We start from the raw sequence: 12,961 nt of genomic DNA on the forward strand, positions 1-12,961 counted from the left end.
GGAGGCGGGGGGCACACTCATGGCGCAGAGTGGTGACCTCTCCTTTACTCCCTCCCCCTCTCCTTTCTAGATCTTCCTTCATCCCTCTGACACTAAGTTACTAAACGTTGGCTGAACTGGGGCAGGAGAGTGAGAGAAGAATGAAACAATAGAAAGAAAAGTAATATGTTTCATTTACTTTATAAGTGAATGAAAATACTCTGCCCCATTGATTTTGCTGTTAATATATGCCACTCTAAGGGACTAAATGAGGTACGTCATCTTAAGCACTCCAGTAGTACTCTTGACACATAGTAAGTGCTCACTAAATAGTAGCTATTATTGGTTCTCTCTTTTTCTCCTCTCCTTCCCACCTGGGGTTTCCTCCCAGCTTTTTCAACCCCAGTTTCTTTCTGGACAGACCTCATAAAACCAGAGGCTCAACTTGGGAGCTGGCCAGAGGCCAGCAGAGCTGGAATAACCATAGAGTGCCCATTCTTAGCACTGGCCCAGTCTCTGTCCTCATGGCAGTGCTGATGTCTCATAGGTGTGCCTTGATGACTGGTGTGCCTGCCTGATTCAGCTGTCCAGCCTGTGAGGCCCTGTGTGGTGGGCTGGGAACAGAAGCTTCTTTCTTCCTCTCCTGGTGTCCTGCATCATGTTCCTGCTCCGGGCTTGGCTCCCTCTGGTGTACCTTTTCCCACCTGTCCAGATGCCCCGTGGAGGGCTGGCAGCAGTCCAGAAGACACAGGTGCACTAGGGCAGGAAGTGTCCAGAGAGGCCCATCAGGCCACACAGAGAGAGGACCACAGGGAGAGAAGGGAAGTGACTTTCTTAAGATGCTGGTTAAGGTGCAGCCACAGTGAGAACCAGAGTTGCTGACTGCCTCTTTGGTGCCGTTTTACCCTCCAGTGATGTCTCCTAGTTTCTCCTGTGGCCCCTTCCATGGCCGAGGCTGCTTCTATCCTCCGAGCTTCTGAAAGAAATCTTAAAACAACAATGATGTTAACCACAGCAGCTGCCATGGATTGAGCACTTCTTCTCTGCCAGAGACAGGGCTGGGCTGCTTTTCAAACACACTGCTGATCCCCACGGCAGCCTTGCAGAGAATGGGGTCTTAGTAGGAGCCCTGTTTTACAGATAAGTAAACTAAGACTTTCAGAGGTTTTCGCTTGCCTCGAGGCCACACAGTTTAGCGGTGGTGAATGCAACATCTGATTGTAGAGCGCTCTGTTTTCCTCTGTGGGGCATCCTAGGGACAGAAGCCTGTGCCTGTTCCCCGAGGTGATTCTCTGGGCTCCCGTGGTCTTAGGGTGATAGGGCTGCCCCTACATGAGCATCACAACTCTCATCTCTTTAGGAAACTGGGCACAATTGGTATGGCTTAACAGAATGGAGGGAGGAGGCATGGTGTTTGAGAAGGGGGTGGTTGGATCAACACACTTGTGACCCCAGACTTACTTTTGTAGCAATAATACCTGATAATGGAATGAACACACATTGGGATTGTTGCTAGATTGTGACAGAAATGTGTCTTTTGCTAATTGAGTTATGATCAGGGTCTCTGGTTCTGGCTTTGATGTATTTTTTGTTTTGCATGTGACTTCTATTGCAAAAAGTTTCTCTCAGCCTGTTCTCATTAAATCCCAAATTAAGCAAGAATCCCAACAGGAAGAGAACAGCTCCAGGAGACCAGGCCTTGCTCGTTCACACTGTGTATGTGGTTGGGTGTGTTTATTTGATTTGATCTGTGTGTGTGCGTGTGTGTGTGTGCGTGTGTGTGTGTGTCCCCTTTTAAGAAAATTAAAAAAAATAACTTTCTGCCAAAGATGTGGGCACTCAGAGTAGTGTTGCTGAGCCGACATCCTCCTCCCGCCCGTGGTCTGCTGCTCTGCTGATGTGGCCAGGCTGACGTGGGCAGCTCATCTGCCTGTGGACACCCAGCCCTCCTTTAATGTGCTTTTCAAGAGGAAAGACCCAGGAAGCCCAAGGGAGGGGACAGACTGCCTGGTGGCTCAGGGAAGAACTCCGCCATGGGGGACACAGTGGGCTGGCTTTGAGTAATCTCACTTGGGAAGCTGAGGACCTGGATCCAAGTCGCCTGGAAATGCCGGCAGGAAACCCCAGCAGGAAACTCAGAAGGTCTATCCAAGGCAGGACATCATCATGCCTGTTTCACACACTGGAAGACTGAGAAGCAGAGTAGGAAAGATACACGAGTTACATGCCTGGTTTAAAGCCAGATTAGCACCCATGTGTCTGGAACCAAGTACCTGTGGGCTCCAGAGGGTAGATTTTTTTTTTTATTGTTGTGATCTGTTCACCCATTTCTTTTCCTACATCCTCTCTCTAATGTTCTTGAGATTTCATGCAATAAAGTTAAGTGCTGTCATAGCTTGGAGGAGATTTTTTAAATTCTTTTTTAGCTCGAATTTCTATTCATTCATATATTCCACAGGTATTTATTGAGAATGTATCATGTGCTCATTAATATTGTAGGCACTGGGGACGTGGTAGTTAGTGAATCACAGGGGGCCTGTGACCTGGTGGAGTTTGTGTTCTAGTGGGGGAGACAGATGTTAGTCCTATACATGCACAACTACGTGACTGTCAACTATGGTCTGTGGGACAAAGAGGACATAAGGGATTTGATGCATGCTGCTAATGCTAACATGGGGCCCGGCCTAATCTTGGGGCCAGAGATTTGTGTCCAGTGTTTCCAATCAGCCCTTTTGCACTTGGGCAGTTGTTTTGATTTTGCTTTCGAGCCTCAGTACTGGAATTTAACAGTTGTTCTTTTAAGTTTCCTCTCAAGCTCTGGTCCATTTTGCTGACTTTTCAGGGCTGTATTTAACAGCCAGCATGTCAGCTGTTCCTACTTGCTTAGTGTAACCCACAGGACTGATGGACACGCCTCCCATGTTTTTGTCCACACCATTGTCCTTGGTTCTGTCCAGTTCAAAACGAGTTTCCATTCTTGTTGCCACCACCAGAGACCTCCATCTAAGACTTAGAACCAGATTCACTCTGTTCCTCAGTGGTGAACAGCATTGCGTTTTGGATTTATTTCTTCCTTTATTAGCCATAAAGTATTAAGATATTTGCCATGTCTTCCAGAGGTCTGGGGTTTATTTATATTCAGTCTTGGCCAAGGACTTAATTGACTTAAGGGTGTTCTCTTCATCAGTATCTGTCTCAACTTCAAATCTCTCTGGGGCACATTTGTTCAACCGTTGTCTTTGGAAGAAAAGGTAGAATCAAATTAGATATTGTTTCACCATCTTCCCACCCATTCTTGAAAGCCACACTCTACTATTCCTGTAAAACCACTTTTCCCTTTCCAGTTGTGCATTTTTAGGAGGGTAGACATGAGAGCACATGGTGATGGGCAGAACAAGGGGCTGGGTTAAAGCAACAGTTCTCAAAGTGTGCCTGCGGGGGACCTTTGGGATCCCCAAGACTCCTTCAGGGGCCCAGAGGTCCAAGTCATCTTTGTAATAAGATGGCATTTGCCTTTTTCACCCTCTTTCTCTCTCAAGTGGAGTTTTCCAGCAGCTTCAAATACTGTGATATCATAGAAGGCTGGATGTGGAAGCAGATATGAAAATCTAATGCTGTCTTCTGTTAGCCAGACATTAAAGAAATTTGCAAAAATGAACAATTCTTCTTACTAAACTTTTATTTTGTAAAATTTTATTTTTATTAAAAAAATTTTTTTAATGTTTATTTATTTTTGAAGGAGAGAGAGACAGAGCATGAGCAGGGGAGGGGCAGAGAGAGAGGGAGACACAGAATCTGAAGTAGGCTCCAGGCTCTGAGCTGTCAGCCCAGAGCCCGACGCGGGGCTCGAACTCACCAACCATGAGATCATGACCTGAGCTGAAGTCGGATGCCCAACTGACTAACCACCCAGGCGCCCCAATATATTATTTCTTTTAAAAGTGTTATTTATGTTAACATATAATGGGCTTCTTATTGATGTTTTTGAATGAATTAGTATTTATTTGTTTTGATTTTGAATTCTGTAAACACTGTCAACAATAACTCATAAACAAAAGTTCTTTGGGAACCTCACTAAGTTTTAGGAGCATAAAGGGGCTCTGAGACCAAAGAGTTTGAGAACTGCTGAGCCAGAGGGTAAGGGGTCACCTAAGTGTTACAGGAATCCCAGTTACTCAAGGATCGGACAGGGCCCAATGGAAAAGCTTAAAGTCCGGTCATTGCTGATTGAGACATCTGCAGTTTGTCCCATGGCGTGAGTTGCATAGGATGAGAGATCCCTTTGGAACTATGGAAATCCTCTCCCCTGGAGGAGGACTGGGCACGGCATCACCTTGCTACCATGTATTAGAGGCATGCACCAAGGACCGGTCCTGCAGCTCCACAGGGGTCAGGATGCACCCTGCTAGGTCCTGTGCATGACTTGAACCCTCGGAGTCTGGCTCACATCTCAGCCCAGATTCCTTAAGATAATTGCAGCACGGGGTTCCCCATCCATCTGTTGTTCCCTGGGCTTGCCTCTCACTACAGAGACTGTATGCAGAGCTTCTCTAGCTTAAGGAGTAAAGAACTGGTCTCAGGAGGCACATGTCCCACGAGTCCTGTGTGCTAATCCCATGCCAGATGTGCCAAGGGGTGAATGACAGTCCAGGCAGGTTGTGGATCTGGACAGTCTAGGCAGGTTGTGGATCGCCCCTCCGAGGGCTCAGCTCTCTGCTTGACAGCCTCCCCCCTTCCCTCCACACTGAGATTGGAATCGGCAGCTCTGAATGAGTAAAAACCTGTGAGCTTCCTCTCCTGGACTCCCTGGGACTCCACTGAGAGCCTCTACAGCTGGCGGCCAGGGGTTTCAAAGGTCACCCCAGCTGGGTGGATTAGAACAACAGATCTCCCTGACTGAGCGGAGTTGGCTGCCCCGGCGGAAGGCAAGTTGCAACATCTGCGAGCAGAGTCAGGCACACGCCCCTTAGCTTTTCAGTCTAGCCCTGGGCTCCACAGCGTCCCTGGCTCTCCGTCACTGTCTTCCTTCTCAGACGGACCTTGGACAGGAATCTCTGCAGTCCACTGGTAAAGCGTGGCTGCCCATGCGGCCCGACGCATGGGAGAGCTGCCCAGGGAAGAGGCCACGGTAAGGCATGTCAGTTCTCTGGTGTATGGCCCTGCCCCACCGCTTGCTTCTGTGGGTCACAGCAAGTCCACCTGGCACAGCCTGCAGCCAAGGAGAAGCTCACTCCGGTATTAGAAACGATTAGGGAATTGGTCAGGATTTGAGTGCACAGCAGAGAGAAGATTAAGGTTTGAGGGGGGCGGAAGGGGGGGAGGAAAGCTGTCGTTGCCTGGGGCCCTTGCACCTGGGTGGTTTGCTGCCTCCACTGCGTGCCAGGACTGGAGGGCGGGTTCACGGCCGGCTGCCAGGCTTCTAGTGCACAGCCTGCTGGGAGCCTGGCCCTATAGGGAAGGTATGGTATTTCCAGGATGCCTTGCTGCTAGCTCAGGTGCCTAGAGACCACAGTCATTTAAAATGTATGTATTTTGGGTAGAGAAGAGGACAGCTGGTTTCTCTAAACTTGTTCTGCTGTATCACTTGGTCCCTAATTTGTAAACTTTTCTTCAGAGTCTTTTTGCCTCAGAGTTCACTCTCTTTGGGCCATAGTTGAAAATGTTCTTTTCTGGGTTCAAGAGACAATTTAGAGTGCTTTTGATCAAATTAAAGTCAAGTTAACTTAGTGCTGCTTTGGATGATTAATTATGTTACTTGTAAAAACCTTATTTGGAGGTGAGCTTTGGCCCGAGCATTGGGGGGGCGGGGGGCTGTTCTAGCTCTCTTTGACCCCCCCTCCTCCATTTTTTTCTCTTCTTAATTCTCTGTCCTTTGATCTGCATTTAACTGGTATTGAACGAATCTCTGAGCTGGGGTGTGTTTCCAGCAATTGAGCACTGCGTGCCAGTAGAGAAATTATTGCAGAGTTAGCCAGCTCCTCTGGTATTCTCAACTGGAACATGGTCATCAGGCTGCAAGAGAGATTAGGAGGGAATAAGAATGGTATGGTTTGATTTATTATTATGATTATGATTATTATTATCATTTTAAAGGTTTTTTTTTAAGTAATCTCTATACCCAATGGGGGGCTTGAACTCACAACCCCGAGATCAAGAGTCTCATGCTCCACTGACTGAGCCTGCCAGGCACCCTTGATTTATGATTATTTTTTGATAGAACATTCCAAATATGTCAGTAACCATTACTTCTCAATGTAGACAGATTCTGTTTATGCTGCTGATGGCAGTGGGTGGGGTGATGGGCTGAGCGAAGCTGTTTGGTGTGTCTGGCCAGCCTGGGACTGGACTCTGGTCCTGCTCGCCTAATAGTTAAGTAACCACCCCACCCCCTACCACCACCTTATGGGGGACTGGATGTCTCCTGGCTATATTGACTTGCCTGTTCCTTTTCTAACCATGAAGCCAGACCTCCCCTACATATAGATGACTTTTATCCTCTGTGCTCTTGGAGCCAAGCACTTTCCCAGTGATGATAGCATCCAGGGCCTTCAGGAGATTTAGAGGGATCTCAGAACATCTTGGTTCAAGACAGTTTGTAGAGAGGGTCCTGAGCCTGTTGTCACCACTCTTCGTTTCCAGCTGCCCAGAAAGCATAAGGGGGACAGTCTTGTGTCTTCCAAAGCCAGACCTAAGAGCAGAAGGGGAGGCACATTCCCTGTCCCCTGTCCTCTGTGTGGTTCCTAAGCTTCTGCTACTACATCTCCCTTTACTGGGGACAGTAGGAAACATCTCGTCTGGGTCATGGGGCCCTCTAGGAGGCCTGCAGGGTATGACTGAGGTCAGACTTGGGTTTGGTTTCTACCTCTTAGCTCTATGACCTTGGACAAGCTTTATTGGCTTTCTGAGCTTGCCTCCTCCTTTGTGAAAGGAGCATAGTCAGAACTGCCTTGTAAGACCATGGGGACTGCCCATTCTGTGGCAGTGCTGGAAGAGACGTGACACTGCTGAGGGAGGCTGTGGTGGTCCTGGAGCCCTCCTTCCCTGCCTCCTCACAGAGTGCTGCTGTCTACTTCCTACTACTGGTCACAGTAATCCTGCTCAGATACTTTTGCCCTGAAGGTCACCGGGCTGGCCTGGGCTCCTTGATGTTCTCAGTGGAGAGGGTTGGTGTCCTGCAGGGTCGGGAGAGTGGTTTCCCTTTGGGACCTGGATGATGGCAATGTTGATCAGCTACCACTGATTGAACCCCTTTCATGCTGTTCTGTGTGTTTTATATGTGCTCTCACTCAAATCCCATCCTCCCTGTGACACTCTGAGGCTGATGTTATCACAGCCATTTTACAGAAAAGGAAACTGAGGCCGAGAGACTTGAAGTACCTTACAGTTCACAGCTGGAAAGTGACAGTGCCCCTGGATTTGTGGCAGGGTCTGATCCTCATGAAACCTGTGCCCTCCCCTACCACCTCCCCGTGCTGGCAACAGAGTGTATCTGTCCCCTCCTCAGTGGTATCAGAGGAGGGCACAGCGAGCAGTGTCCCCTCTAGGGGATGGTCCTAGGTAGCTGTGCAGGACTTAAGAACCCCATTCCTTCCCTACCACCGTGTTACCACACTTGCCACGCACATGTCATTGTTCATTGCTGTATCCCAAGCACCTCACTTGGCACATGGTTGGTGTTCAAGAGATATATTTTACTTGACTGAATGAATATATCCTGACTTTTGCCATTAAAATATCACAACTACTTTGAAATTGTTGTGTGAACATATACAAACACGATGATATAAATATGGCAAAATGTTCTTTGTTGAATCTACATGATGGGTATTTGAGGTGCTCGTTTTCTCATTCTTTCAACTTTTGTGTATGTTTGAAATTTTCCATAGTAAAACTTATTTTGAGTTTAAAATTCCTATATTATTCAATTCCTATCGTTATCTTCCTTGTAAATATACACTCGCATAACCCCCTGATATTCCACTGTGTTTAACCAGTTCCCACTGTTGAATATTTAACTGGGTCTTTCTATTTCTACTCCACAGGATAATTTTTCTATTTCTTCTGCTATAAATAATGTGCTTAGCCTTCTTAGATATAAATTTTGTGCTGCATCTCTGATTCTTGCCTAATAATACATTTTCTAAATGGAGGCTTTCTGGGAGGAGAGAGAGACTTTTTTTTTTTTTTCCAGAATCTCTCTGCCAAATTGCTTTCTGGAGAGATCACACCAATTTACATTCCCCCCAGGAGGGTGTGAGTGAAACACCTTACCACAGTCTTCGTGGCACTTCATGTTATCTTGTTTTTTAAATGCCTGTTTGGTCAGTTTTTGAAAAAGAAGATAGGTTGTTCTTAATTTGCGCTCTTGCATTCTTACTGAGACCAGGCAGTATCCATTTGTTCAGTGGTCATTCGGTATCTTCAGTGAGCCACCCATATCACAGCCTCTGCCCGTTTATCTGCTGGGCTGTTTTCTTCTCAGATGTAAAGTATTCCAGTCCTTTGTTTTTGTTGCAAACACTTGTTCCCAGACTATCATCCATCTTCTAATGTTGTTGATGGTATGTTTTTTGTTTGTTTGTTTTTAATTTAAATTCAAGTCAGTTAACGTATAGTCTTGCCTTCAGGAGTAGAACCCAGTGATTCATCTCTTATGTATGACACCCAGTGCTCATCCTGAAAAGTGCCCTCCTTAATGCCTGTCACCCATTTAACCCGTCCTCCCACCGACTTTCCCTCCAGCAACCCTCAGTTTATTCTCTGTACTTAAGAATCTCTTATGGGGGCGCCTGGGTGGCGCAGTCGGTTAAGCGTCCGACTTCAGCCAGGTCACGATCTCGCGGTCCGTGAGTTCGAGCCCCGCGTCGGGCTCTGGGCTGATGGCTCAGAGCCTGGAGCCTGTTTCCGATTCTGTGTCTCCTTCTCTCTCTGCCCCTCCCCCGTTCATGCTCTGTCTCTCTCTGTCCCAAAAATAAATAAAAAACGTTGAAAAAAAAATTAAAAAAAAAAAAAAAGAATCTCTTATGGTTTGTCTCTCTCTCTTTTTTTAATCTTATTTTTCCTTCCCTTCCCCTATGTTCATCTGTTGAGGTTCTCAAATTCCACATATGAGTGAAATCATATATCTGTCTTTCTCTGTTTCGCTTAGCATACTACACTATAGTTCCATCCATGTTGTTGCAAACGGCAAGATTTCATTGTTTTTCATTGCTGAGTAATATTCCATTGTATATATAAACTACACCTTCTTTATCCATTTATCAGTTGCTGGACATTTGTTTGACATGCAGAAAAATCTTAATTTTATATGTGATATGCTAACGGCTGTCTGCTTTTTCACTTGTTACCCCAACCTCAGACCCTCTTTCCACCAGCCAACTGACTGCTTACAGGAGGCAAGAGAGCCAGTGGTTAAGAGTAGGAGCCCTGGCACCAGACTCCTGGGTTCAAATGCCAGTTCTGGCCCCTACTAAACGCCATGACCTTGGGCAAATTTCTTAATCTCATTGTGCCTGTTTCTAATCTATAACATGGGGATGATAAGATTATCTGCCTCATAGTGTTGTGAGGAGCAAATGAGTTGTTATTTAAAAGTGCTTAGCATAGTTCCTGATAGATAGTGCTACATAAGTTTTGCTTCTACTGTTATCTACTGCCTTGAGCCTGTGAATCTTACCATTTGGAAAGGATTTTGTTTGCAAAGTTAATACCTTTTCAGCAAAAGAGAAAGCTAGGTTTGTCAAGCAGGGGATGTGCCCTGTCACAAACAAACCTAAGTCTTTGTTACTTTAACTTGAGCTTCAGAAGACACATGCCTATTTTATTGTTAGATGTTGTTAAACTTACACCAACTAATTACATGCCCCAGATACCACTGTTCCATGGCAAGTAAGACGTGGTCCCCAACCTTGAGTTGTTCCAGCCTGGTGAGGCTCCCACCTGGACTTGGAACCTTGAGCAGGGATACTTAAGACCTTATTCCACCTGGTGCCCGTGGGTATCCAGTGACTTTGACTGGGGTCTGACCGCCCAGCTTCTTCTCAGCTGCTGCTTGTTCTCCCAGCTTTGTCCTCCAGTCTTTCCTGTGCATTTGGGGAACTCCTCCTCCCCCATCTTTCCCACAAATCCCTTCTCTACTTATGAGAACCCCTGAGTCTCTTTCTGTTGCTTCCCACCAAGATCTGAGATTCACACCTGTTACCAATTCCACTAAGGAAGTCCCTTTGTTCCTGCTAACATGCCAGTCCCCATCTACATCCTGTCCTGTCCCACCTGGGCCCTGTGCCAGGAGCCGGGAGCCTGAGGTATTCTTGCCAGTGATGCCATCATTTTGCTTTGTCTCTTTGGGCTAGTGACTTACCCTCTCTGGGCTCAGTTATAAACAGAAGAATTTGCCTGAATAATCTTCGAATGTTCCCTTCCCTAATGTTCTGTGACCTTCGAGGCTTTCCACAATCTAGTCCCTAGATGTGGGATGTCCTCCCTAGATGTGCTTCCTTCTCTCCATTCATCTGTTCACTGTCACCTCACTTCACCTCGGCCGGGATTCTTGCTGTTTTAACCCCAACTCTTTCCTTTCTGGGAATATGGATCCTGTTTTTCTTTAGCCTGTGAACTCTCATAGTTCACACAAAAGCAGCTTTTACTTTCTGCCATGAGTGCCTGATGTACTTGTTGATCTGAAGGGCCAATGACTATTAACTACTGATTTTAGATGTCAGTTGTAGAAATGCTGAGATCAGCTGGTCTCTCCATTCTTATCCTACCTGCCCCTTTCCTAGAAGTTCTCCATTGGGTTCTGAGGAGGCCAGCATGTGGTCCTGGTGCTGGTGTCTGGGCCAGGCTGGGACTTACCCTGGTAGCCTTGCGTGTGGAGCACACAGAGCTTCTCATTCCCAGAGAGGAGCTCTAACAGACCCTGACGTAACGGGGTGCCTGTTCCCTACAGAACCCACGTCACAGGGGCCCCACCAGCACACTGGGAATGCTCGCCACGCATAGGGATGAGGGCCTGTACTTTGTACTTCTGACCTGGTCTTCCTTCCTGTTTGCAGACCATGGGGGATGTGAAGCTGGCTGCCTCAACACAGGTTTCCAAAACCTCCATCAGTGTGGATCACTCGAGAGTCGGTTCCATGCCCCTGACCGAGGCCCCTGCTTTCATTGTGCCCCCTCGGAACCTCTGCATCAGAGAAGGAGCCACCGCCAAGTTTGAAGGGAGGGTAAGAAGCATGGCTGGAGGGGAGGCTGGAGAAGAGATGGGCAAGGTCATCACTGCTTCTCGAGCCCTTTCCTCAGCAGACTGGATCTGGCGGAAGGCCTGGTTTTCTTTGGACCCACACATAAAGTGAATGTATTTCAGTTTGACCGACTTCTTTTGTTTATGATTGACTTTGGTCTGTGTCGGACAGCTCGAGGGTGGGAAGTGGCACTGAGATGTTTTGCTGTTAATGTAGGTCATTACATTATGTGCTGCCTAATTATAGAAGATGACATGGGCTGGTGGCAGGAACCATACAGCTTGGGTTTAAATATGTGTCCTCAAATCTGGACAGCTAAGAACCGACTGTAGCTTTTCTTTCACTTTCTTCTTCAAAGGAGTATTTCATTAACTAGCCCTCTCATGTGTCGTCTTGGCACATCCAGAATAGTGGGGTGGAAGATAAGACCCCTTATCAGTTTGGTCCCCTTGTGCTAATTAATATTGGTCTCTTACTCTTACTGGGCCTCCATTTCTTCTGCAAATGGACGTGATAATTCCTTGCCCACCTTGTACTAGAAAGGAGAAGAAGAAGATGAGGACATTGAAGAGTAGCTGTGAGAGTCCTGAGGTTATTATGCCTGAGTGAAGGGACCTGTGGTGAGCTGCTGGCTCAGGCCTCCAGGATGTCAAATTATCCACCTGACATGGAGATGCATGTGCAAGTCAGGAATGTTTGCAAGTAATATTTGTCCTGGGATTAAACGTGGGGAATCTACCCCAGGAAACACTTTAGAGGCTAGAAGGCTTTGATTGAGCAAAAGACAGCTGAGGTGATGAGAAATTCATAGGTTGCGTTATAAATCTACAATTTAAGAGCAGGCTCCTATGTGCTTGTGGGAAGGATGGGGTCAAGTGCATCACCGTCCCAGATGACACCGGACCTTGCCTTTGTTTAAGCACTAGGTCTGGCTTTGTGCAGGATGGCCCTCACCATCTGGAGAGTGTGCAGGGTGCCCTGGGATGGACGCTTTGCATGGTCCTGTGGTTAAGACTGTTTGCCAGTGAATCTGACCTTCCCCCTGAAGAAGATCATGGGGGAATGTTGGTGATGCTGCTGAGGGTTCTGTTTCTTCTTTCTGGGCCCCTGCTGGAATGAGAGATCTTTTCTGTTGCCCTGACTGCGGGCCCTGCATCCCCACAGCTGGCAGGAAAGAAACAACAGAAGAATCCCTGGGGATTTAGAAATGGCTTAAAGCCATGAAAAGGAGTGACATACTGATACACGCTGCAATGTGGATGCACATTGAGAAGATTATGCTAAGTGAGACAAGCCAGGCACAAAAAAAGATCACATGGTGAATGTCCTCGTGGGTATGAGATGTCCAGAATAGGCAAACCTATCATAGATCTGTGGTCGTTGGGGGTCAGGGGGGAGTGGGGAGGGACTGCTAATAGGTAGAAGGTTTCTGTTGGAGATGATGGAGGTGTTCTGGAATTAGATCATGATGGTGGCTGTTCCACTTTGTGAATGTGTTCTAAAACACTGACTTTATACTTAAAAAACAAAATATAAAAAATGAACTTGAAAAATAGCTTAGCAAACTGATCTCACCTCCAATACCTACACTCCTGCCCAACTGCCTCTGAGAGACAAACTCCTCCTCAAATTCAGGCAGACATGGAGAGGAAGAGAGGACTTAGCTTCCTTTATACGTGGTGGTGCTTCTGCTTCCTTTGCTGTCTTTGGAAGCCATGAAGGAACCGGGCCCTTGAGTTACT

The 12,961-nt window shown here is 47.0% G+C and overlaps 1 protein-coding gene across 1 annotated transcript in view; it reads left to right on the plus strand.

Moving 5' to 3' along the window:
• The window catches only part of MYLK (myosin light chain kinase), a 211,298-nt gene that overhangs the window by 20,248 nt on the left and 178,089 nt on the right, over positions 1 to 12,961 (plus strand). Inside the window, exon 2 of the mRNA XM_047099178.1 lies at positions 11,034 to 11,201. Coding sequence (XP_046955134.1) covers positions 11,037 to 11,201 — 165 coding nt within the window. The 5' untranslated portion in view covers positions 11,034 to 11,036. The remainder of the gene's footprint in view (positions 1 to 11,033; positions 11,202 to 12,961) is intronic.

Source organism: Lynx rufus, unplaced genomic scaffold, assembly GCF_022079265.1.
Source record: "Lynx rufus isolate CCGP_SWC_20201006 ecotype Redwood Valley unplaced genomic scaffold, mLynRuf1.p SCAF_5, whole genome shotgun sequence".
NCBI lineage: Eukaryota > Metazoa > Chordata > Mammalia > Carnivora > Felidae > Lynx > Lynx rufus.